We start from the raw sequence: 26,326 nt of genomic DNA on the forward strand, positions 1-26,326 counted from the left end.
TGGTGTTTATAAAGTTTTTATTTTCAGTTTTCTTAAAAATAACATTTGATTTCCTTTATGCATGTGTGAAGTGTACTTGCTTTCTTAGGCTGAGTTAATAGGCAGATAAAGACAACACGAGGCAGGGTCCCCAAGGAGAGGTGGGGGGGAGGGGGTGTGTGAAAGCGAGGGGGGGCACTGGGGAGAGGGAGAGGGTGGGTGACCCACGGGACGCTTGAGTGCCCATCAATGCACAGACACGGTCTAACACTTTTTCGATTTTTTTTTTAAGACATCTAAAATTACTGAGAGATACAGTTTCAGCACTTAAATATACAGACGGAAATCCAAGCACTTGAACACAATTCTTAACTCTAAGCTCAGTTATTGCACATAACACAGTTTAAGTAGGCTTCAGGCTATAAAGCAATTTGCTCTGCTTGGGACTTCCTTGGATGTCTCCAGTCTCCTTTTGCACCCCCAGTGTCTCTTCCCTTTGACCCCTGCCAGTCCACAGCCTCATGATGACGCTGGGGGTCAGTGGATTAGCCATTCATTCTCCCCAAGGGCTGAGGGTGAGGCTTTGGTGAAATGGAGGGTCCCCAGGTTGATCCCCATGGACCCCCACCCACTCTGGTGAAGCTGAAAGCACATGGAGCTCATGAGAGGTGAGTGGTGGCCTGCCCAGGTGGGGTGGCATGAGGATGGAAGTGTGACCACTGGCCACATGTGGTCACAGGCCCAGGAGGATAATGGGGTGCAGTCACGCCCCCTCACCCTTTCATTGGCTGTGCTTCCCTCCTCCTCTTTCCTGAGCTCCCACACCTCCTTCCCCATCGCCCTGAACCCTCTCTGAGTGGTCTCTCAAGGCACATTTGTTTGTTCTGACTCCAACCTGTCCCATTTAGACGTGACTGTCTCTCCCAGTGCCCAGGGGAAAGGAGACTGGGGTGGCCAAGGGCAGCTCCAGAGTCAGGCCAGAAATTTCTTTGAAAATCTGGTCGAGCTCTTTTTAACACAGCTCAAATTCCACTGCCTGCCTAAGCCAGGGGAGGGGGGACAGGACAGAGAGAAGACACGGAGAGAGGGATGCAGAAGAGGCTGGGTGGCAGACAGCTTGGTCAAGGGCACACATCCAAGGAGTGAGGAAGGACACCCCTGCAACCTTGCTCACAAGGAAACCTGCACCTCGTCCGACAGGAAGTCACCTGAGGCCTTCAGCCCACTGGGCTCAAGCTGCTTGGTCTAACTTTGGGGGGGGCCTCGGTCCCAGAAAGTGGGGTAAAGCAGCGTAGGGGCTTCAGACAGGGCAAGGCTGGACCTCTGAGTCCCACCAGGGTCTGGTTCAGCGTCTTTTGCTTTCTTTCTACAACATATTTACAAGGTCATAAAAACGTGCACAGCCGGACGACCCAGAGACACAGAGAGGATGCGTGCCCCCAGGAGGGGGCGCCCCTCACCCACGGTGAGAGGAGAGGGGCGCCCCCTCACCCACCCCAGGCTGCCCCAGCATCCTCAACAGCTGCGCCCAGGAGATGGTTCCAGAAGTCTGAGCCGGGGCAGAGGGAGGAAAGAGACAGACTCCAATCCTAGTGAGAGCACGAAGTTTCAAGTAGCTCTGAGAGGGGCTGCGCTGACATATTTCCCTGAACCGAGCAGGGGACCAGAGGGTGGGCTGGGAGGCTGGGAAGGGGGGAGCGGGAGATGGGCAAGGGGGATCTGGAGCAGCGCGGGACACCTTAACGACCAGAACTGTGCTGGAGAATGAGAAGCGGTTCATGGGGCTAACTGGAGTTTCGTTATTTCCCCTCAAGGGAGGACCTGGAAGATGGGAATCCCAGGGTGGAACTAAAGAAGCCAGGGAGCCAGGCTGGGAGGCTTGCCCAGGGAACCTCACCACATGGACCCCACACCTGCCACCACCCAGCACACAGGGTGCTCCTCTTCACACGCCAGGCCCCCAGGGATGGTCCCTTGGCTCACGCACACACTCACACACACTCACATACACACACACACACTCACACACACTCACACACACACAGCACTCGCCATACACCAAAGGGCATCAGAGGCCCAAACCCAGGAAAGAAATTCTTTACCAAAGTGTTAGGAAATTTGTATCAACAGGGAGAACTGGACAGAGTAGGGAAAAAAAAAAAAAAAAAACCCATGGGGTACCTGCTCATCCACCCTGGCTCCCACCTGGTAAGAAGATTTGGGGAAGCACTGAGACAGGACCTCAGATTCTGGCTACCCCAGGCCCGCCCCCCTGACTTTTCACAACCCTGAACACCTCAGAGAGGCCTTCCACTACAGCAGCCCTAGGATCCCTCAGAGGGGAGGGGGGAAAAGCGGGGGAGCTGAGAGGACTGGGGCTGGAAGTGGCCCAGGGGTGCCTCTCTCGGAGGAGAGACGGGGAAATGTTGTGGTCTCTGAGGGCAGAAGGCTGCAGCTGTCCCCTCCGTCACAGGATGTCAGGGACAATGCCTTTTGTCAGTCTGGATGGGAGGGAAGCATTTATGGGTCAGGGAGGAGGTGGCACACCCATTGGCAAGACCCAGGCCCTTTATCTGCTGCCTGATCTTCAGGTTCCTGGAGTGGGGACCCCAGCCAGGGAGATGGGGAGGGTTTGCCCCCCCTACAGGGACAGGGGGAGCCCAGCTGCATAACTACCACCCACTGCCTCCACAGAACAGCACAGACCAGGCCCCCATGTGAGAGCTGCAGGAAAGGGCATTCCAGGTGGCCCTGTCTCTACTCCTAAGGGCTCTGCCTGGATCTGCAAAGGCAGCTAGCTCCCGCTGGCCCCTCCCCTCCCGCACATGGGCCCCCCTCACCATCCCAGCAGCCTGGCAAGGCCTTCTCCTCCCCCACCTCTCAGCTTCTGCCCCCAGGTTCTTCTCAGCCTGGCCTGGGTTAGGAGGAGAGTCCAGCAGAGGGAAAGGGCTCTCTAAGGTGGGTGCCCGACTCACCTCATCTGAGTCTGAGGAGGGGGAATGTCAGAGTCAAACTGGCCAGCAGACAGCTCCCTGCCCTCCCTCCCCTCTGCAGCGAGGACTCATCCCACCAGGCCAGGGCCTGACTCCAGAAGGGAGGGGGGACGGGCACAGGCAGGAGATGCAGGGCTGATTGAGGCAAGGACAGAAAGCCAGGACCAGGAACCCCAGGGTGACAGGGCAGCTTGGATGGGGCTGGGGGGCTGGCAAAGGGCACAGAATCCATTTTGAATCAATTTTCACCTTGCAGGGTGTGTGTATGTGTGAATGTGCATATTTCAAAACTAACAAATGGAAGAAAACAACTACAGGGGCCTTAGGGGCCTTTGGGTGACCCTCTGCCAGTAGCAGTGTGGACCAAGGACACATTTGTCAGTGCATGCCACACACACACACACACACACACGCATACACAGTCATACATCCTGGCCATACACCCACACAAGTGCCATGCACATTCACACGTCTGGTCCTCCCCATTGGAGTCAGGGTCCTTTAGACTGTATTTCTGGATCCATTTGTAATCTGCCTGCTTCTGTCCAGGTCTCTGCTGCCGTGTCCCCCCGGCCGTCAGCACCCTGGCCTGCCCCGGCTCCCCGCGGGCCGTCTACCAGATGTAGCCGCCATCGTCCGCCTCGCCCGCCTCGCCTTCCTCCTCCTCTGTCTCCTCTCCTGCTTCCTCTGTCTCCTTCTCCTCCTCATCCTCCCAGCCGACACCACTCCCGAAGTCCCCTGAGAAGCCCACGATGTCGTCTGTGAGGGGAACCAGCCAAGGGGCAGGTTATGACCCTGCCGGCAGGGAAGCCCACCCCAAAAAGTGGGGCCCCTGGCTGCCAACCCCTGGCTTACCGCAGTCGGGGCTCCCATGTGTGCGAGTGCCAGTCAGCTCCAGGCCCAGCTGGTCCACACACCAGCAGTCTCCGCCGCTCTGGTCACACTGCATCTTCCGGTAGTAACCATCCTCGTCACAGCTTGGGATGAAGATCCCTGCGTGGGGCAGGCCCCGTAGGGTCAGAGCAGGGGCCTCAGGGTGTGGGCTCTGGAACCTCAGACTCACAGATGCCCGGGCCCCACCAGAGCCCAGCCAGACCACGTACCAACCACTTAACAAGCTCGGACATCCAGGGCTGGATGCCAGGTTTTCTTCCAGTTCAACTGACCAGAAATAAACCAACCAAAAGAGCCTCCCTTTCTAAGCCAGCTGCTCAGCCCCTGCTATGGGTCCCATCTGCCTCCACGGTTTCCCAGTCCTGTAGGACGGCCAATCTGACCTCACTGTGCCGGACGCCCTGGATCCCAGGCTGCACTTAGGCCTGCGAAAGTCCAGCTTTTTCCTCCCAGCTCTCTGATTCTGACCTGCCCTCAGGGCTACCCACTTTCCTTCAGATTGCTCCTCAGTTCACTCAATGGACTGCTGAGATCCCCACTCTGGGGCCCCAGGGCTAGACAGACTGCCCACGTTGTGGGGGTGACGTAGGTAAAAGGACAGGCGCCCAGTGCACATGTTCCAGGAACACAGGCCAGAGAGGACGGCTCTCAGGAGGCAGAGCCTGGCTTCCTGACAGAAGAGGCACGAGCACCCACGCCCAAAGGCCACTGGGCTCTCGGTCAGTATGGCCTCGTGGGGGGGGTTCTGGTGTGTGGTTCCATGGACGCTGGTGTCACTGCTCAGGTAAATGCCAAGCTGCACTCAGGAGCTGTGAGGCCCCGTGGGCCCTGCCTCTTGGACATTTGTCCGCTCAACCACCATGCTCAGCCAAGAGCATGCGCTTCCTGTTTCCCAAGAACCTCGGCCTGGCTGGCTCACTCTCATCCCCTCAGGTCTCCTCTTGAACACCAGCACCCCAGGGAGGCCTTTGCTGACCCCCGGCTGACTTCCGTCCACTGTGCCCTCCCTCAGCACCACATGAACAGGAGCTGTAAATGGGCGCTCTTTCTGATGTGTCAATTTGCGGGGTGTGTTTCCCCAAGTAGCCTGTGTGCTTTATGAGTCCAGGGACCACGTCCGTCTTGCCCAGCAGTTCTGATCTGTGCTGGGTTCGCTGCTGTCTCTCCAGAGTTGGCACTCAAGTATTTGCTGAGAACATGAGCATCTGCTGTGGGGGAGGGTCCTCCCTCGAGCTTGGCACACACCCTGCAGTCCATGGGGTTGCAAAGAGTTGGACATGACTGAGCGACTGAACTGAACTGACTGACTGAACTTAATTGAAAGGAGGGTTCGAGGAACTTTCCGTATTTCTACCTACAGCCCCGGCAGGAATGGGCACAAAATTAGTGCTTAAAACACCCTGAGGGGCTGGTTGGGAGACCTTGCCTCACCATGAGGATAAACAGGAGGGGAATTTCCCTCTCCCGTCTTCCTAAGCCAGGACCTCCTCCGAACTCAGCACCTTCCATGACACCCACAGGCTAGAGCTTCTGGGCCTCAGAGGTACCCTGGGGCACCTGCCTCCTCACCTGGCTTCTTCTTGGCAGCCTCCTGGATCTGGATGCGCTCCAGCTCTGCCAGGCAGGGAGGCTCTGTGGAGAGAGAAGCCACCTCTGATGGGGGCCATCCTGTGGTGCTGATGGCACTCACTGAGCCCCTACCCAAGGCTTAGAAACCAGGCAGGGGGCTCTGCAAGATGAAAATACAGCACTGCCGCTGTGGGATGCACTGATCCCTCTAGGGTCCCCTGAAATGACAGAGAGGCTCTGCCAGGGGAGAACACCCAGGTTCCAGTTGAGAGAGGCTATTCTATGGCTGTGGGATGGGTTGAGGCTCCCCAGGGCCCCCCGAGGGTATTGGGGACTCATGGGATAAATAAACAGGATTCAGAAGAGGAGGTGGGGTGAATGCACAGATTCCCCAGGGTGAGAGGCCTCCAGGGCAACATAAAGCTGGAGGGAACATTCAGTGGAGGCCTGAAAATAACTAGCAGCCAAATCTAACTTGTCTGTGACCTTGAGAAGTCCCCTAGCCCTTCCCAGCATGAGGCCTGACTGGCTTAAAATGAGATCAGCTCCCAGCTAGACGGCTGCTAGAACAGAGAGCATGAGCTCCAAAGGCCTGGGAAGTAATGAGTGCTGCTGGAGCCATGTGGAGAGAGTGGAAGGCTGGACAGTTAGGGGCAATGAGACTGATCAAAACAGGAGACACTGGCAGGGGGATCTGTGATTTACATGGTGCTCTGCACCCAGATTTTTCTCACTTCATCTTCACAGCAGTCTCTGAGGTATTGTTATCTCCCCATTCAGTTGCCCAGGGTCCCAAACCAGCTAACGGTGGAGCCATAGCGGAAGCCCCAGCCTCAGGCCACAGATGCAGTAACACTCCCACCACAAGACCACAGAGGGGACCAGGCCAAACACCAGAGGCAGAGCAGGGGCTGCCCCACCTCCAGCTGGTCAGCTGACCCCTTGGAACCTCAATTTCCCCATTGATGATGGTTACCCCTTGACCTAGGTGGTCCCTTGGTGCATGTCCCACTTTGGTTCAGGATATAAAAAGCTGGCAAATGACACCACATCTCTAAGGCTAATGATCACATGCACACCCATATTTGGGGCGTATACTATGAGATGGGTTCAAAAGTGGAATCATTAAGAAGCCAACGAAGCTTCAGCTTCAGGACCCCTTAGCCTCTCCCAAGCCCTCTGAGGGGCCCTAGAAATTTTGCACTTGTAGTTTTTAATACTCTTCCTCAAAGTAGGCCTCCGAAAGTGCATAAGCTTCAGGACCCATAAGATCCACCTGGGGCCTGCTGAGGAAGGGGGTCCATGTGCTGGTTTCCCTGGGCTCCAAGAGATGAGCTGCTGAAGAGTGCAGGAAGCTGGGGAGCTGGCAAGGTTCTGGGTGGTGGGAGGTGGCCGAGAGGGAGCCACCCTGACTCCCAGAGAGGGCCTGGAGTGAGGGGCAGAGTCCGCATGGCAGGCAGGGGGCCTGGGGAGGGGGCCCCACTCACTCTCCCTCCAGAAGCAGAAGCACCACTCCGCGGTGGAAACCCGGCCATCCTTGTAGGTGTCGCAGGAGTTGAAGAAGGGGCGGATGCAGACTTCGTACTTGTCCAGATTGATGGCAGCCAGCTCGGTCTGGTCCAGGAAGAGGTCGGCACTGGTGTCCAGCTTGGAGAACATCCAGCCGATGGAGTCCTTGCAGCTGGCCCCCAGGCTCTTGTCCAGCCCTGGGGAGAAGGCCACAGTTCAGACCTGCTCGAGGTAAATCACTCCATCCATCTGTCTTTCCATCCCTCCAACTCTCGGTCAGCCCCAGCCCTCTATTCAGGGTCAGGACAGCTCAGAATCAATCCGACCACAGGGGTGAGAAACTCAAGAACGGCTGAAGGCCCACCCCTCGGCCTCTTTACATGACCCCTTCCACCAGTCAAAATCCTGTTTGGAAAGTCCTGTAGGGAAAGTAATTCCTTCCCTTCCCTTGGCTGCTCATTTCAGGGTTTAGTTTCTCTCCACCCATTTTAAGGAGTCCTTCCTATTAGCTAACTCAAATCCCTCCAGTCCAGTCGAAGCCTACCTCCCCTTGTTCTGAAGTTTAGGCTCTTTTAGGCGCTCGGTGTCTGGCAGGAGGGGGCAAAATGTGGGTGCTTCCCCAGTGGAGCCAGGTGGCCCCAGGGCACACCTGTCTCCCCGTCTTCCCGCCCTCCTCCCCGGCACAGCAAGCAGCTGCCATACCACTGGCCGGGCTGGCTCCACTGCTGGCTGAGCCGTTCTGCTTGGAGTTCTCATGAAGGAGCTGGAACCAGTCCCGCAGCCGATCCCCCAGGTCGGCCAGGTCCTGACCGGTGCATGCCTCTGCAGTTGGCAGGACAGGGAGAAAGGAGTAGAGGGTGAGGGTGGGGTGAAGCAGCAAGCCTGGTCTCGGCTGGGGGGGTTGCATCTTACAGGCCTGGAGGCCGGGCAGTGGTTAGGAGCGCTGGGGGGAAGGAGAGCTAGAAATCAGAGGCTCTCTCTCCCCATCTCCCATCTTCCCCTCCCTCTCACTCCCTAGGACCAAAAGCACACAGCACAGGCTCCCTGTGATGAGGCCAAGCCCTCCTGCTCCATGCAAACCAGACCCTCCAGCTCCACAGGTCCCTCAGGCCTGTTCCTGGTTTTGGCTACTTCTTCCCTCCTGTTGCAAATCTCCCTTGCCTTCCCAGAGCCCTGAAGGAGGACCCCAGGGTCCCTGGCAGTGAGCCACCCCTCACCCCAAGCCGTGGCCCAGCACTTGTTACCTGGTTTGCTGTCAGAGGCAGAGGTGGCAGCCTGTTCTGTGGGGCAGGGGCAGGGGCCCTCGCATCTCACCATCAGCTGCTTGCTGCTCAGGCACGCCTGCTGCTCCAGCTTACACTGCAGGACAAGAAAGTGGGCTGGGTGACGGGGGCACTGCTGGGCGCACCCTCTAGCCTACCATGGCAGCCACATTTGCCTCCCCCTTGGAGATGAGAGGGACAGACCCGTGAATAGCCCAGAAAGGCCCTCCCACTCCCTCTGCAGGCCACGGGTGCACACTGGTCAGAGGAAGCAGGCCAAGGAAATCAGGAAATGAAATGCTCCCGGGATCCGCACTCTGCACCAGCCTGCCCTCTGCACGTTTGTCCTTCCCAGGGTACCCGCATGCCCTCACTTTCATGCACCCACCCCTCCTTGCCTTCTTGGCCTCTCCTCCCCCTCCCCACAGTCCCTTGGTAACCAGCTATGGGCCCCTCCCTCATGGCCTTCCCACAGTCTCCTCTATGGGCTCTCTTGATAACAAACAGCTACTACCTACTGAACATCTGCTAATTCCCTGGCCTTTAGAGCTTCCAAGAGGTTCATCTATTCCTTGCTTTTAAAGCATTTTTCTCTGGTCGTGTCTGGTTTCTCCCCATGGGATGACCGCTCATGAAAATCAGGTCCTGGTAGCATCTTATAACATGATCTCATCTGGTCCCCCCCTCAGCTCCATGAGGGAGAAACTGTGTTTCCTGTGCTCACCAGAGAACACAGATGCTCAGAGAGGCCCAGTGACTCAGCCAAGGCCACAGGGCTGAGCTGGAATCCAGACCTCCTGATGACTTCCACCCCCTGCCCTGGGCAGAGCAGGGACCCTCATGCCATGGCCTCCTGCTCACACCTTGCTTTGCCCTCAGGTGGTGTGACTCAGTGCACTCCTCCCCACCCCCACTGGCTCTGCCTGCCTCCTCTGTAACCCTCTGCCTCCTCCAGGCAGCTTCTGCCCTCTGGCTTATTCTCTCTCTCCTTCCTCTTCTCCCTGGTGACCTCATCCCCTCCCTAACTTCAATCATCACCCACAGCAGATGACTCTTAAAAGTGCATCACACCCCAAATGGGATCCTAAGCCTAGAACCCAACTCCAGCTAACAGTCCATGCCCTCCAAACACCAAAAAAGTCCTCACTGCTAGTAGAAGCATTCACAATTAGCACCTGCATTTCTATGGTACTTCAAAGTTTATGCTTTCACAAATATGGTCTCATTTAACCCTTACAAAAATCCTACAAAGTTGGCCTTCATTCCCCCAACCACCATTCCCTCCCACACCATCATCTCATGAAGGATTCCTTCCTCTTGTACCAGAATGCCTGGCGCTTGCTGGTGAACCATCCTGTCCATGTGGATACCCAACCATGGAAAGATGTCAACCCCTAACACCTGGATGACAGAACTTCTTTCTTCCATTGTCCTCCATGTTTTCATGAAGCTCTTCCCTCACCTACTCTGACTTGTAGTTACCGGCCTCCCCCAGGCCCCACCCCTCACCTGCACCTGCCCAAGGTCAGGTGCAGGATCTATCTCAGGCCCCTGGGCTTGGGGCCAGTACTGTGGCCGGCCACACTGATGTGCTGACAAGCGCACCTGGCCCCACATCATTACTGGGAGCCGCACAGAAGGCCTGGCTGAGTTGTTCTCTCTGCTCCCTGTGGCCCCAAGTGCACCCTACCTCCACCCCACCTGAGACCACGGCTCCTCACCACTGAGCTGTAAGTGTGGCCATCAGAGCCGCAGACAGAGGCAAGGTGGGCCATGTGACAGGGCTTACAAACGGTGTCTTTGTTTCCATGGAGTTTCACGGCAGGCTGCTTGATCCTACAGGAGGAGTGGGATAGGAGGGTTCAGGAATGAAAGCAAAAATGAGAGACAGACAGGGGAAGTGGGGGTTCAGGAGGCCGGTCCCGACAAGAAGCTGCTCTTGGTGATCTACAGCATTTGGAGTTGCTTCCCTGCCCCTGCCCTCCCTCCTATCACCCTCTCGCTCATAAAAGTGGAACCAATTAGGCAGAGTATAGACACTCCCAGCTTCCCCTTTCCAGCAGGGCCCTCAGGTTCAACTCCAGGTTCAACTGTAAGATGTAAATGGGAGTTGTACTCACATAAGGAGTCAGGTCAAATAAGAAGTTGCAAACTGATGGCCCGAGGGCCACTTGTGGTCTGTAGACCTGAATTTTATTGCACACCAAGGATTTTTGTTTTCAGTTGGGTTATTTACCAACATTTGCAAAATGGAAGAGTTCAAATAAAAAATCCAGAATTTCTGGCCTAGGTAAAATGGAAGATATGAGAGTCCTGGTCCCACATTCCCATAAGGCCTGGCCTCACCAGACTGGTCTGTCACCAATGCAAGCTCTCTCTTCATCCATTACCTGCCAGGCCCCTAAAGGCATCTAAGATTGCAACCCCATGTCCCTGGTTTCTGATTATATGATTAAGGAGAAAGGGGAGGGGAATGAGACCTTCTCCAAGGGTCTTAGAGTTAGGCAGGGTCTTGTCCTTGGACTGGAGGTAAAGCCTCAAATGCTCCTCACTCCTTCCCTCCTCTGTGAGGTCCACTTGACAAGGGCCAGCAGCCAAGTGAGTGAGCTTGGAAGTGGATCCTCCAGCCTGAGTCCAGCCTTCAGAGGAGGGAGCCTCAGCGCACTTCTTGACTGGAACCTCCTGACAGTCCTGAGCCAGAACTACCCAACAGAACCACGTCTGGCTCCAGACCTTCAAAAACTGTGTGCGGTAACACACATTTGTCCCCTAAGCTTTGGGGTAGTTTGAGCTGCAGCAAAAGATAATTGTTACCTAGGAGAGGATCAGTTAAGCCCTTGCTCTTTATGCAAACCCCCTCCAGGCCTTCCGCCTCCCCAAGGCCCTCACCTATGCTCCAGCTTCTTGCGGCTGATGCACATGGCCCGCTGATAGCCCTGGGCAATGCACACTTTATGACGGCTGCACTTCACCTTCTGGCAGGGGTCCTTGGTGGTATCCAGGGCTGCAAGGACAAAGAGTTAGGACACAGGTCATCTGGGATTCAATGTCAGAGAGCCCGGGAGCCTACAACCCCACTTCTGAGCTGGGAAGCCCCGCTCTCCAGCAGCCCTTGATAACCACAGCTCCTCAACTTGGAAGTTTCATCTCGATCTGGGCCTGGCTCCCCAAGGAACCTCCAAGGCCACAATCAGGACTTGCCCTCTGGTCACAAATCCTCATGGGTGTCAGTCACCTTCCCCCACATGAGGGGCATGTTACCTTCATCTCCTTGCTGATTGTCCTCCCAGCTCTTGATGTAGTCATCCTAGGGAAGGACAGAGTGGGTGAGGGGGAAGGAAAGGGCTAAGATTTACATCTTAGAGCCAAAGTTCAACTCCAGGGCCAACAGAGCAAGGGCCTGGGCCACTGCTTCCCTGTGCCAACTGCCACCATCCTGGTGGCTTCCCACGTGACCCTGTCTACCCAAGCCCTGCCAGCTGCCTCACCCAGACCTTTACCCCCTAAACCCATGTCCAGAATCCCTTCTGCCCTCATCCCTAAGTTCCTTATTTCTGACCCCCCAACCCACACTGAATGCTGCAGGGAAGGGGAAATTGGGGTGAGGGTGCAAGGGAGAACAGTGGGGTGTAGAGTTACAGGTACATATGCAGGGGGCCCCAGGCAGAACTCACCTCCACCTCCTAGGGATCGGGCGGCAGCAGCAGGCCACAGGAAATGGACCAGGAGGAGAGAGGGAGAGATGGTGATTTTAGTGTGCGGTCTATCCTCAGACCACAAGGTGTCAGGGCTCCCCAGGCCTTCGTCACATGACTGTGGATGCTGGGCAATGGTCTTTGACTGCTACAGTCCTCTGATCTCTATGACCTCCAATTGGGAGATGGTATTCCTATGTCTTTACAATAGAGAGCTTAAGCCCTGGGCACACTCAGGGCTGGCCTTAGAAGCAATAGACGTGAGGCTCAGGGCTTTGAGAACGAGGTCCCATCCTTCCACTCCAGGCCCTAAAGATGGTCCCAAAGGCCCAGCCCTGGCCCCACCACCAGGACGGATGTCTGAGGGGACTGTACTGCCTGGGAAGGGATTCTCATGCCACTGCCCTGGCTGTTTCAGAAACACCTTCTCTCCTTCTGCCAGGGTCCTTTCCTGGGTAGTTGCCTCAACTGACACCTGCCCACCATGCAAGTGAGGCAGAAAGAGCCTCTCCTCTGGACCACATGGGGACTGTTTTTCAATCAACGTCTAACTTTCCTGCAGAACTCAAATGGTACACTGAGAGAAAAGGGGGTTGTGGCCCCTCCTGATGGCTTTCTCAGTTCCACCATCCAGCTGCAAATCCTGACCCAGAAAATCCTGAAGAGCCCCTCTGAGGTCATCCGTCCCAGCCCCCGCTGTGTGCAAGAGAAGCCAGGAAGCCCAGAGACAAGAGAGGACCTGATCCAGATACCACCATCTCAAAGCCCAGGTCTCCCAGTTCCCAGTGTAGAACTCTCTGCTAGATACAACACACCATTAGGGACCCAAGGCAACTGTGTGCTGGGTGTTCATAGGTAAAAACGATGCTTCAATAAAGGTCACCCAATGCTAGATGATCTTTTATCTGAAAATGAAGTAATAACCCACATATGTGTCCAAGCAGCCAAGTGTCCCAGCCCTGGATTCAGGAGCAGCAGGAGGAAGGCCACAGGAGGGGCTTCCAGGGAACCTGGCCTGGGCGGCTCCCTGGGCACTGGACGGACCAGCCCAGGCTCCTGGCTCAGGCAGCCACCTGATTCCTCAGGGCGGCTGGAGTCCTCTTGTGCCCCGCCCCTGGGCAAGCTTCTACGGCGACTGCAGGGCAGCCGGTAGGGAACTACAGCATAATTCCCTGTTTGCCAGGACCAAAGGAAGCCAGCCAGACCCAGCCCTTCTTCTCCAGGAACTCGTCAGGGTGAGGGGTCCCTCCCCCGGGGTCTACTCCACCATGGATGGGAAATGAGGCTGAGCGTGACCAAGTGGTTGAGGCTAGAGTTATATAGACTCCACTGAACTGGGGTCTTCTCACCAACCCGGCATTCTTTGGGAGGGGAGTGGGCATGAGGTTATAAAGAGGACAGGGGAAGTAGCTGGTATGAGTCACCTGCTCTCAACCAACGAGAGCAGAGAGTGCCACAGAACCCACCCACACCTGAACTGGACCAGGGAGGGGTGTCAGCCAAGGGCCTCGATGCCCGCTCACTCCTCTCTCACTCTGGCCCTACCCTGCTGCTTTAACCTCTAACCAGGCTGTGAGCAGAAGCCTTTGGGACTCAGAACCAAGTAGGTTCTCAAAGGTCAATACCAAGAATTTCTGATTAGAAATCCAGGGGGAAGTGGATTTCCAATCCAAGTGGAAGTGGATCCAGGCTGGCGGAAGACAGAGTTCTAAGAAAGGGACTTTCCCTGTCTAGTTGCTGCATGAGAGCCCTGGTGGGGAGCCATCCCCACCCACCCCAACTCGAGCAAAGGTAGGACTCCTTCCTCTCATTCAGGATACAAGGTTTGAGCCCCTTTTGTATATAAGTGTTGTCCTGGGTTCTAGCTGCGTTCCTTGTCTCCACTGCTGGGGATGAGGTAGGGGGAGGCCTAAGTGGTTCTGGATCCCAGGGCCCTTACTCCCAGGAAAACGGAAGCAGCTAGCCAGAAAGAATGATGAGGAGAGAGGGCCCTGGAGTCACATGTTTCCCCACCAGCACACCCTGGGCAAGCACCTCGGCCTGTTGGAACTTAGCACCTATCTCCTGGGACCACTCAGAGATAAAAGGAGATAGGGTCTGAAAAGTGCCTGGTGTTCACAGAAGACTCAACAAATAAAAGCTGTTATAGCAGAAGAGACCAGAGAATTCAGATGGAAAAAATGGTGGAGGGGCAGGAAATGAGCAGGGAGAGGCTGCACGAGGGGCCCCGGCAAGTGGAGAAGAGAGCGGCCACCACTGGGAGAGCAGAGACCACAGGGGTGTGAGCAGGGTCACCCCCAAGGGGCCTCAGTGAGAGGGGCGATGAGGAAGTCCAGTGGGTGACATGGGAATGGCTACTCCGGAGGCAGAGGCCAGGGGCACACTTAGGAGCTCCTAAGGTCAGGTGTGGGCTGGTCCACCTGTAAGGTACAAAGGAGGCATCTGTTGGCAAGTGTGAATAATGCCTTTCAAAGCAGTGGTGTCTATTTATGGCACCCAGTGGGCTCACTAGCAATTATGAGACATGGTCTGATAAGGGCACCAGAGACTTCTCAGGAAACAGGCCTGCTTCCATCCCGGCTCTGCTGCCGACCAACTCTGTCCTCTCCTGAGAAATGGGGATTTGGAAGCGCCCACCTCCAGTACTCTGGGGCCAGGCTGGAGGGCAGATGGGTCATAGGCTGAGACCCAAAGCTCTGGGCAAAGGGGAAGCCCATCTATTTCATCTGGTAGTAGAATCAGCCATGACCACCCCTGCACCCAATGGTGCTCAGCACAGGGCAGGCACATGGGGAAAGGTTGGGATATATAAGCAGCTTCTATGTCATGGTGCTTTTAAATTAAGTCCTCTCTATGTATTTTTATGTCTGTCTTCCTTTTATTCTCAAATTCCTGTGAATAGAGCAGGATGGATAGGATCAGCTCCACACACACACACACACACACACACAAAACGAGAAAATGGAGGCTCGGAGAAGCAGGGCAACAGGTCAAGGGTCCCAAGACAGATGAAGAGCTGGGCCGGGACTTCCCATCTGGGCTCAACCCTATGACCCTAACCCTATACAGGAAAGCTTTGCTCTTAGGGAGACAAGGGGAATGGGTGGCAAGGACTTTGGATCCTGGGTTTGCACTAAATTTGGTTCGCTGTGCATCCTCGGCAAGTCACTTGACCTCTTGGGGTGTCTCTCAGCAACAGCTGAACATCGGAACCACCTGAGGAACTTTTTCAGTCCTCCATTGCTGGCGCCACCCAAGCCCACAGGGCAGGCAGCCCTGGGCTCCCCTGGGCTCAGCCGGCAGCTGAGTGAGCCCACGGCAACAGCCCTCAGGTGTCAGGTCCTTCCAGCTCTGCCTCTTGTGTCCAATGCTCTTATCTGCTCTCACAGGGGGCCTCAGGGGGGGAAAAGAGCAGTCATTCACTTCCTTCTGAGGACACTTCACACAACACAGATCCTCAGGCCAACTCACCAACCCGGGTCTCCTGACCTCCAGCCTGAAGCCTTTTCCTTTGGAAAGTGAAGAAAGTGTTAGTTGCTCAATCCTGTCTGACTCTTTGCAGTCCCATGGACTGCAGCCTGTCAGGCTCTTCTGTCCATGGGATTTTCCAGGCAAGAATACTGGAGTGGGTTGCCATTTCCTTCTCCAGGGGACCTTCTGACCTGGGGATTGAACCTGGGTTCAATCTGCATTACAGGCAGACTCTTTACTGTCTGAGCAACCAGGGAAGCCCAAAGAAGATACTGTAACTGAAGTGCACATTAATTTATTCTCTCAAATCTCAGGACACCAAGCCCACTCCACCCGCTGCTCTCTTTCCAGCCTGCCCTCCCCTCCCCACCCCCACTGATCCCACCATAGCAACCCTGGCCTCAATTACTACAGGGTCTCCTCTGGGCTCTCCTCGGCCCCACCCAACTCCCATACCCCTTCAGGCACAGGGATCCTTCTAGAACACAATTCTGATCATATTTCTCCTATCCTAAAACCCTTTATTGAGTATGCAACTTTCTCTCATTTTGAAAAAAACTATTTAAAGGTGATTAGGTTAAAAGGATTAAAATAAAAATATTAACAGTGACTTCCTGTGGGGAGAGGAATAGAGAATTTCTGCCTTTTCATAAGTTTCCAAAATTTCTACAATGAACATGTATTAGTTTTGTAATGAAGGTGAAAAAAAAACACATGACAAATATCATGTTTAAAGACCCTCACAGGTTCTCGGTCACCAATAGGAGAAAGCCCATCTTCTCTGTCTGTTCCTGTCCCCATGTCCTTTCACCAGATGTTCCAGTCTGGCCAGGCCTCGGCAGAGCCTTCTTCCCGCCCTGGAATGTGTGTGCATCCAGCCCGCAGAACTTCCATTCGTATTTCAAAACTCAGCTTCCAAACTTTATCTTCCCTAACCTTGCGCCATATCTAGTTTTCCTTCAGGCTGACTATATCTAGTAGTTTATTATTACTCTGGCTACATGAAGCAATGCCATAGCTTCTGACCTCTTTAGATGGCCAGTTTCTTGAGGGCAGAGACCATATGAAGTTCACCTTTCTATGCCCAACACCTAACAAACAATAAAAATGCCCTAAAAATAGCTAATAGTTTTTCACAAATTACCATGTGGAAGGCATTGTGCTAAACATTTTATACTCATTGGCTCATTTTACTCTTCATAAAAATTTAAGAGAAAATTACTATTATTATCCTATTTCTCAGGTGGTAAAATTGAGGCTTGGAGAGCTTAAGTGACTTATGCAGGATCACACATCAAATAGCACAGCAGAAAAGTATTGGAACTCTGAGAACTGGGATTCCAGACTCTGTGCCCCTAATCAGGACTCTCATTGTTCCTTAAATGTTAGGAAAAAAAAAAGTCTCAGAACCTAACCCAGGAGGCCTAACCCCAGCCCATGAGTGACTTCTCCCTCCACACCAGTTCTGTTCCAACCCCTAGGCTGGGAGTCTTGTAGCAGAATGAAGGGACTGAGAGTGTTGGAGGAAGACACCTGCGGGCCCCCCTTCTTCAGGCATTTTCCAGAACCCCTTCACACACCCCTGGTTGGGCTTGGTTTGGAGCTAACCCATCTCCTGCTTTGATCTCGGCAGCTCAGCCCGGTTGCCATGGAGATGGGGCCCACTGTGCCAAACTGGGGGAGAAACAGTGGTGAGTGCGCAGGCCTAGCTGGGCTTAGGGGGGCACATGCTGGGTGTTTCCAAGCGCTGTTTACTTCCTGTCATTTTAATTAGCACCCGAATCACCCGCTCACTTCACAGCTTGAATTAACCCAATCTCTCCCAACCTCTCCATCTGGTGGGGAGGATGAGACGCGGCAGTGAATCAAGCAGAAGAGCAGCGCCCCAGGGCTGAAAACCACCTGGGCGAATCTCCACCTGCCTCTTTGCAGCACAGCGTGTTGGGGAGACCGACACCCCTTACCCCCACCCTGGCATGGAATCTGGGTACCCACTTGGCCTGGCCTCTGACTGCCAACAAGATGTGGGCTGGAGAGCCTTGCTGGAGAGCCTTTGGTCTACAAAGTGAGGATGACTCTTGCCTTCCTCCCTGAGCTGCGGAGGGACCCAGTGTGGCTGTGAGAGCACTTAGCAAACTGTAAAGCCCTACACTTTCAAACCCCACAAAACAGGAGCACTTAAGCTGGGTTCTTCGGCACATACGGGGAGTCTGGGGGACAAGGTGGATGAGAGGTACTTCCCGGTCTCATAGTCACAAGGAGCCTCAAGTGCAGACTTCTGACGTTGTCTCCAGATGAGGCTCTAAGATGCGCTGACAGGACGGAAAGAGGTGCATCACGAGACTTTAAAGAAACCACAACTTCTGTAACCCTATTATGGCATTTCTTCATTTTTTAATAGATTGAGAACCTCTAAAAATGGAAGTGGGCCAGGCCTCTCTCAACCTCTGAAAAGCCTTGTAGCTGGCACTATTTCTGCCTCATTCCTCAGGTGAGGGAACCTCTGATGGAACCCAGCCCCCTGAGAAGGCCCAGGAGTGGGGAACTTGTGGCTGGGGGCTCCTGCTGTGCCTCCCTGCAAACCACTGGGGAGCACAGAGGGAGAGGCCCAGAAAGGAACGAGCAGGGGTGAAGTGGGGGCTGCCTGGCTCCTTCTCAGCTGAGGCCGACACCCCCATCGCATGCCCAGGCAGAAGGCATCTTGAGGAGGCAGCACCCTCTGTATGGAGGAGACTGGGAAGGGGGGGGGGGGCAGTCATTAAATATTCGCCCCTCTCTCAGAGGGAGCAGTGGAGGCTGTGTGAGGCCTGGACAAACAGACGGAGGCAGGCATCTGGCAGACTCCCCGCCTCCCACCTCTCCCCTCGGAGGAATTTCCTTGGAGGACAAAAATGTGCTTATCGCTCCCTGCATGCCAGGATCTCTACCTGGCCTCAGGTATGCCTGCACCAGCCGCCACCCCACCCCCAGACTCCACGGGGCCTGAGCTCTCCACTGCTCCAGGGGCATCTCAGACTCCAGTCCTTGGGTTTCCTGTTCAGGCAGTGGTCCCAGGGGTCCACAGAAGACAGAGAACAGGAGAGAGAGACAGGGGAGAGCAGGCCTGGAGTTCTGTTCTGAGCTGCCTCAGGACCTCTGTTTCCTTTCTAGAACATGAGTAGGGGCCAGGATTGCCATCCAAGATTCTCTGAGGAGGCCCAGACACTGGAGCTGAGGAAGCACAGGCATGGGGTCATGAAAGAGCACGTGGCATTGTGTCTGGTCCTTCTCTTTACCTGCAAGTGCTCAGTGCTTAATCCTACCAAGGCTCCGTGGTTCTATTTCCCCACTCTCCTAAACTGAGAACTTTGAGAAGAGCAGAAAAGAAGCCTGAAAAAGTTTAGACTCTTCCATGTCCTCTAACCTGTGCAAAGGAGCCAAAGATCAGGGAAGGAGCCAGCAGCTTGCATCCAAGCAGGGGTAAGACACAAGCTGGGCCTGGCTTGTCCTTCCTGCTGTGTGCAGCTTTGACCTGTTCTCAGATGTCGGGGAAGAGACTCGGAGGGGCCGGATGCCCTGTCTCGGGGAACCTGGACTCCATCTGAGGTAGCCCTGTGCTCACCCACACACAGATCTGACGGTAGGTGACCTGCTCTCTGGGCCCACTGAGGTGAGGGGAAATTCTGAGTCCCCATGCACCCTCTCACTGAGGAGAAAGGAGGCTGGCTTGCACCCAGGTCCAGGCCGATAAACATGGGGAAGACAGGAAGGCCTGGGGGCAATCTTCCTTCTTGGCATCTTTCATTCCCTTATCATACAAATGAATCACTGGAGTCAGTGCTGGGCTTCTAGCTTTGACTATCCCAACCATTCAGGGCCCAGAAAGCGGAAGAGAGCACCCCAAACAGTCAGCATGGCTCAGCCCAAAGCCCCACCTGAACCCATGATGCTGCTACCTGGAGGGAAGAGGGAAGGGCTCAGAGGACAGATTAGTTGAGATCCTCCCTGGCCCTCACATTCCATGGTGCATACATTTATACTGAACACCTACTATGTGCACGACCACTCCATGCAATGCTCTGAGGATGGGGTGCAAGGTCACAAAGCAGTCTCTCTCCAAATCCTGTCCTCAGGGACTTGCTTTGGGAGGAACGTGATACACACCAGCAGGACTCTTAAGACGTAAGCCCACAGTGTAAGGGATGCAGTGAGGCAGTACCGACATGTGCCAAGTGAGTTTATGGCCAATAAACATGGCAAGAACCCCAAGGAAGGTGCTATATCGACAACTGAACAGTGGCTGAGACCTCAGGGGTTCAGAGGCTGGGACAGTTCAAGAATCACATCACCCTAGCTTGAAGCTGGGCCTGGGTCTGCCCACCAAGAGCAGACACATTTTCCCTGTCTACAGCCCTATAAAGACCCACGTGATACCTGCAAGGGAACCTTACACAGTGGCGATATGGCCATTCCCAGACTGATGTTTGCCCTGGGATGCCATTAGGCTTCATTTCTCAGGTTCCTTTGTCTCTGGTTTGTACACACTCAATGCTGATCTGGTCATAAATGCTACCTAAAGAGCAAAAAGAAAATCCTTTCCCTAAACCCAAAGTCTTGCTGCTCAGCTTGTGGCAAGGGTGGGGCTGGGGGGGTGAGAGATGCATGCCGGTGGAGGGGCTGTAGATGGGTTCTAGTGCCATCTTCCGGAGTCACAGGATGACAAGGGCTGCCCATTAAACCCAGAGGAAAATCAAGGGCTGGAAAAGGGAATTGGCTCTGCCAGGGAGGAAGACAAGCTGAGAGCCCTCCCAGGGCCCCTGGGGCTCAGGGTAGGCTAGAGTTCTCCCACTTCTCCACCCTTTGACCTTCTGGAGAATGGAGGGCTGGTGTGGGCTGGCCATCCTCTTCAGACTGCCTGGAAGTCAAGAGGAGACTAAGATGGCCTCTCCAGGCAGAGTGCTCTTCTCGGCCTCTCCTCTCCCTCTCTGCTCAGGGCCTGGAGCCCCGCTGGGTGTTCGAGAGTCCCTCAGCATGCTACACTGCTCTGGGTGATGCCAGCCCCTCCACGGTGGGAGAGGAGTCGAAACTCGGGTGGAGGAGGAGGAGGCCAGAGCGGGGCCCAGCCTCCTATTCTGAAACCCCAAGGATGGAATCCATTCTGACCCAGTTTGGGGTTCTTGTCACACACCCACACTTATCCACAAACACCTGTGCAGCTCAATCCCACACTTGCTCTGGTTCAGCTGTGTGGGGTGGAGAAAGGGGAGCTTCTTTGTGGCTGAAACTTGCTACTGGCCTACTTGGTGTTCATATAAACATATGAGAATATATGAGAATTCTCATATATGAGAATCACTAAGTAGCTAGCAGGTGGTATTTCTCTGGGCCAGACCCTAGGTTCATGGTGAAGTCCTGGGCTCCAGGGAGGTGCTAAGATCTGCAGGGAGTAAGTGAATTAGCGCACATACATCAGTGTTGTTCTCATGGAGATGGAGGTTGGTGTGAACTAGCCCCAGAAACACTGATCCATCTGGTGGTTTTTCTATGGGGCTGAAGTTTCTTTCTCTATTGCCTGAAATGGATGCCCTCTGGCCCTCAGACAAGATGTCTTCATGCTCACAGTCTCCCAGACTGAAAGTGAAGTTCAGAGAGGTTATGTGATGTACCTGGCATCATGTGGCCAGGCAGTGGAAGAGTCAGAACCTGACCCCAGGCCTCACGCCTCTCCTGGGTGGCCTCTGGAGGGTCGCTAGGCCAGGCTGGTGGCAGGCTGCTGAAGACACTGAGTGCCGTAGCCCTCCTTCTGAGGAGGCACTGCTCCTGCCCAGGCATCCTTGAGCCCACAGGACATGAGCCAGGGTAGGCTCTTCTCTTCCATCTCCACTAAAGTTTAGGCCGAGAGTTCTTGAAAAGCAAAGTTGAGTTAGAGGACCTGGGTTCAAATCCCAGCTCTGCCGTTTGCTAGCTATTTGATAGTGGATACGTTACTCAGCTTCTCTGTGCCTCCTTTTCTTCAACCGTAAAATGGGTAGACTACAAAGTAATGGTAACTATCTCACAGGTTTTTGCGGGTGGGGGAGGCACAAGAGAGAACAGGGATAAAGTGCTGACTGCAGGGACTGGCAGATGTAAACACCCCCTACAACCAGTGATGTGTGCCTCCTGGGTGCCCAACACTGTGCTGGACACTCATAAATATCATTAAAATGTAACCGAAGTGGAGTACAAAGCCGAGAAGAGCCAAGAAGATAAAGAGGAGTCAGCACTGTCCAGCCAGCTCTTGGAGCCTGCCTGGAAGAATGCTGTGTAATGGCCTGTCTCCTCTCAACTGTCCATCTCTATGAGGTCCTGGATGCTTTGTTCCAAAGACTGCAGTAAAATCCACCCACTTCTGCAGGGAGTTAAATCGAGAGATGGGAGCACTGGGGAGCAGGGCTCCGAAAAGCCCAGGCCTGCACAGAGTGGGGCACAGCCAGATCCCAGCTCCTCTGACTTGAAATTCCCTCCTCCCTGGAAGCAGGACACGAGGCATTAGAAGCAATCTATCTAGACACACGTGAGAGCCCCAGGCCCACTGGAGAGGAGGATTACTCTGTCGGTAAACCCTTCACAACACCCCCTACCCCCCCCCCCCACCTCAATAATCCTACTGCTCAGAGAAAGAATGCTAAGCTGAATTTCCGGCTGACCAGCTCAGACCAATTCCACACTGGAGCATTTGCCATGCTTTCCTTCTCTTCTTGGTTCTCCTGACCTCTTCAATGTGATTCCCTCAATCTCCCCACCCTCAGTTCGGTCCAACCATTCAGTGAGACACTGCCCCCACCCACACTGACTCCTTGATCCTCTTCCCCAAGAATATTCCACTCCCCCTGCTTGCGTGCCTCCCTTGCACCAAGGCAGAGTGGGGGCCCTGCACCATTTTGTGACTGATAATCAACAAGATTCTGGCTCAACCTGGCAACGCCTTAGAGGTTCAAGAGAAACTCCTACCTCTCTTTTGAGGAGCCAAGGAGCATAGTTTCAAGAAAGCCTGCCTGATGAAAGGTACATAAAGCCCAATGCTACTGTGTCCAACTAGAAGGCCTTCAGTCCTTAGGGTGCGAAGTGGGGCCTCTACTAACAGAGGAGGATGACAATGGTCTGCAGTCCTGGCATGGCCCCTGTGTATGGTCTGTGCACTGCACAACTCCAGGGGCATCATTCACATGATGGCACCCCTAGAGTTATGCAGTGCAGTGGCTCTGAGCTAGTAGCCTCCCGCATTTCTGCAGAGGCGGCCAAAGAATCCCTTCAGCCAGGCCCTCCTGCTCAGCCTTCCTTGTCCTCCTTCTCTCCCTGACCCTGTTCTCCTATAACCAGGGCTACCTTAAATGGGGTGTTAGAGGAAATCTACCCTATAAAGTGCCTGAGACCACCTAAACCATTACATGCCTTGAAGTTTTCCATGAATCCTATGGAGGCAGATCCTGCAGAATTTCATTCTGGCGCCTCTCTTCAGATGAGTATGGGAGGAAGGGGGAAGTGACTGGCACCAGTACAGGGAGACAGGTGGGCAGCCCTGTGCCAGAGGGTCACGGAGTCAGTCACTTATCCTTGCCCACAGAGTTGGCTATTGGAAGTCAGTGGAAGAAGGAAGGTGGGGAGGAATCTTTTATTTTTAAACTTGTACTGCTCTGATTAAGCATTTCTTTCCCCTCTGACCTTCACCAGTTCCATTTTGGAAAATCAAACTGCCAGAGAGTCAGAGGGAGGTCTGGACCAGTGACACATGGATTCAGGACGGGCCAGCCTGCTGCCACCCTCTCACTGCTGTGACCGGGCTGCTTCCTAGGCAGCGGCAGGAGACTGCAGTTAATCTTCAATGGGCCTGCAGGGGACTCGGAAAAGGCCTTGCTGGACTGCCAGGCTCCTGTCGCTGGACCAGCCATGGGTGGGGCAAACTGCAGGCTGGGGCCCAGGCCACTCAGCCCTGAGGACCAGGCAGCCAGTGAGTCCTTCTGATGAATTACAACCCACCAGTTTGACTTTGGAGATAAACAGTCATTTGTTTAAGGGTAACAAAAAGATGCGTATCTGCCTGTTCCCATCATTTGGCTGGTTATCACATGAAGCATGTTTGTTCTAAACGCATTGCTAAGGAACTTTTGGATGCATACAATATAAGATGAGAAAGGTCACGGTGTTATACTAGGTGGGTCTGATGTGGGAATCTGGGGAACTGAACTGGAGAAGCAAGAACTGGGGTCGTAGAAGAGGCTTTCTGGAGTTAGGGCGCCGGAGAGCACCGGGTGGCAGATACCAGCGTTCCTCTTCTCTGGAGCATCCGGACCCAACCTCCACCTCACATCCCGCCCCCACCCTTCCCTGGGTCCCAGCCACGCCCTCTGCGCGCCCCTCCTCACTCCTACTTCCCCTTCTGGGAACAAGGCAGCCTTCAGTTTCCCCTCTGATCTACAGGTGCTTGTAAACAAAGTGCTGCAGCGTTGCCCGCTCCTCCGCAGCCACCTCCACACCCGCTACACGGCAAAGTTCCGCGCAAGGTTAAGCTGGGTTCCAGCGGGGATATGCAAAGGGTCCCCCGACCCAGCTACTGGGCTCGCTGCTCTTTTGAAGTCCAGTGGGCTAGGGAGTCTTCCCTCCAGGTTGGAGGTTCAACTTCTGGGTCGTTCTCCCCCCTGAAAGATTGGTCCTGGAAAATTATCCTCCATTAGTGCTCGCGTCCCTCAATGGGAACCCCAGACCTGGCTCTGGCGGCCACCCAGAGGTGGCCTATGGTATTTTCACTGCCGTCACCCGCCCCCCATTACGGACGGACGGACACGCCTTTCACCATCTCGCCTTTAGGAGGATTGCTCAGAGCGCCCCCCTGACCCCAACTCAAAGCGCCAACCGTGGGCCGGTCCTTTCTGTAGCCCCCACCCCAAAGCCCAAGATGGAAATAGAGGACAAGCACAGGAAGATGCTGCCTTCCCCGCCGGCCCCACCCAGATTTGCCCCTTCCGCAGTGGCCCGTATGTGGGACCTGCAGCCCCCACCCACCTTGGGGACACCTGGGGGTGGCTCATCAAAAAAAAAAAAAAAAAAGGAGTAGGTCAGGGACCCAGCCAAAGCCAGGGCCCCCGTGCCTCCCTCCCTGCCTCCTCCCCCTAACCTCCGCATCCCGCACCCCTCTCCGCATCTAGCCTGCAGAGGAGAGCTTATCGCTAACGCACGCCCCCAGAGCAACTCCTCGCTTGGGGCGTGTATGTATGGGACTGAGGGTCCCAAGCCCGCCAGCTCCGGGGCTGAGGGGACTATGAGGAAGGGGTTCAGGAGCCCGGTGGGTGCGCGCTGTTTACTCTCTGCAATTATCCGGTTGGGATAATTGCGGGAGCCTGTGGCTGCCATGGGCAGCCTTCACTCCTGGCCCCAGCGTCTCTGCTCCGAAGCTCCCTCCCGAAATCCCCGCGCAGACCCGCGGACCCTCGGCCCTCTCGGCCCTGCAGACTCACATCTCGGAAGCGGTTCCAGTGCTTGATCTTGCCGCTGTACTGCGAGATGGACGACAGCCATTGCTCGTCCTCCATGAAATTGCCGGGGGTCTCGCCCTCCTTGAGCCCTTTGGCGTCGCCTTCGGCCAGGGCAGCTGCCGAGAGTAGCAGCAGCAGCGGCAGCGCCAGCCGCCCGCAGCCCCGAGCGCACATCGTGGTCTGAATTCAACCTGGAGGGTGGGGGAGTCTTGACTTCTGCAGTATTTTAATGTCCTTCTACCCACCCCGCAGCTGGCGAGGCAAATGTCCTCGTCTTCCTCAGCCTTCCTCCTGCGGTCTGACTCCGATGACAGACGGACAGTGGGTCGCTGCTGAAATGTGACCTGGTTAGGAGATGCACTTGTCTGGAAAAAAAAAAAAAAAAACCAGCGCTGGACGTGGAGAGGAAGAGAGAATCAGAGAGGCTGCACCAGCAGGGGCCGTGTCTGTAACTGTAGCATCAGCATCACGTTTGACATCATCATACCTGGTTTAAAAAAAAAAAAAAGAGGGCGTAGATTTCAAAGGGAAGCGCTTAATCGGAGCGCCAAATGCCAGTCAGCCGCCGCAGAGCCCAGCCCAGCCCAGCCCAGCCCAGCACTTAGGCAGTTGCAAACCAAGGAATCCAGATCTCAAGATGTCCCTGCTGTCTCTCCAAGGGTAGAGAGCAAAACCGGTGCCAGACCTCCTCAGGGAAGATGGGAGTGAGGAAAAGACAAAACTCTCTGGTTACAAAGCCAACCAGGCTCAGGTGTCTAACAGGGAATTTGGCCAGAGACACTCTTCTCTCCCCTTGCCTCCCACCCAGAGGGGCCTGCGCCATAGCCCTGACAGCTGGCTTCCTGCGAGTTATGGCTCTACAATAATGGGTGGCTTCGTTAAGACAAAAGCCATATAACAACTGGCTGCCTCAGAACTATTGCTGCCAAGCCCCACATGCTCTTTTCAAGGCAAGGCCTGAGCACTGAATAGCTGGTAAAACAGAGGCAGATGTCCTCCTCCCCAGGCAGCTGTTTAAAGGCTGTCACCCTTTTTGTTAGCTCTTCTGAGGGCAACCCTAAAAGGCAAATGTCTGGCCATTTCATCTGCCTTGAGGTTTCAAATCTGAACTAGGCACATTTGCTACGGTTTTGACTTTAGTAAGTCACTGGGGAAGGGGGTGTAGGGAGGCTGGTTTTTTTTGAGGTGTTTTTGTTAAAATCGTGATCTTTATCACTGCCTTTAGAAATGTGTTGACATACACATTTCTGGGCACGGTCCCAGGATCAGAGCAGAAATGGGGCGAGGTTTGTATCACAAATAAATTGAAGAGGAAACAGATAATCTGACAGGACAAAACATATTAAACTTTTGGGATCCAAGCCCTGGATTGTTTTTATTTAAAAAACAAACTTTAAAATAAAAAAGAAGAAATCAAAGGCAATGAAACAACATGATCTTAATCCATAGGGAGAAAAAACACA

At 54.6% G+C, this 26,326-nt stretch overlaps 1 protein-coding gene across 1 annotated transcript; it reads right to left on the reverse strand.

Annotated features, from left to right (window-relative positions):
- Positions 1-25,327, reverse strand: SPOCK2 (SPARC (osteonectin), cwcv and kazal like domains proteoglycan 2). Its single transcript, XM_061161760.1, has 10 exons — positions 24,846-25,327; positions 11,468-11,513; positions 11,096-11,210; positions 9,928-10,042; positions 8,189-8,303; positions 7,647-7,766; positions 6,923-7,141; positions 5,436-5,498; positions 3,828-3,965; positions 1-3,731 (listed from the first exon to the last, which is right to left on the reverse strand). The coding sequence occupies exons 1-10, from the start codon at positions 25,035-25,037 to the stop codon at positions 3,586-3,588; spliced, it is 1,269 nt and encodes a 422-aa protein (XP_061017743.1). The 5' UTR covers positions 25,038-25,327; the 3' UTR covers positions 1-3,585.
- Between the last annotated feature and the right edge of the window lie 999 nt (positions 25,328-26,326).

This window comes from Dama dama, chromosome 15 (assembly GCF_033118175.1).
Source record: "Dama dama isolate Ldn47 chromosome 15, ASM3311817v1, whole genome shotgun sequence".
Taxonomy (NCBI): Eukaryota; Metazoa; Chordata; class Mammalia; order Artiodactyla; family Cervidae; genus Dama; species Dama dama.

What these genes read in the sequence shown, in the direction of transcription:
- SPOCK2 (XM_061161760.1), bottom strand. Translation starts at nt 25,037, where the DNA reads ATGTGCGCTCGGGGCTGCGGGCGGCTGGCGCTGCCGCTGCTGCTGCTA. An exon ending in GCCACACTTACAGCTCAGTG is followed by an intron (nt 8,304 to 9,927) that starts GTGAGGAGCCGT and finishes CTTGTCCTGCAG; the next exon opens with TGTAAGCTGGAGCAGCAGGC. An exon ending in CTTCTGCTTCTGGAGGGAGA is followed by an intron (nt 5,499 to 6,922) that starts GTGAGTGGGGCC and finishes CTCTCTCCACAG; the next exon opens with AGCCTCCCTGCCTGGCAGAG.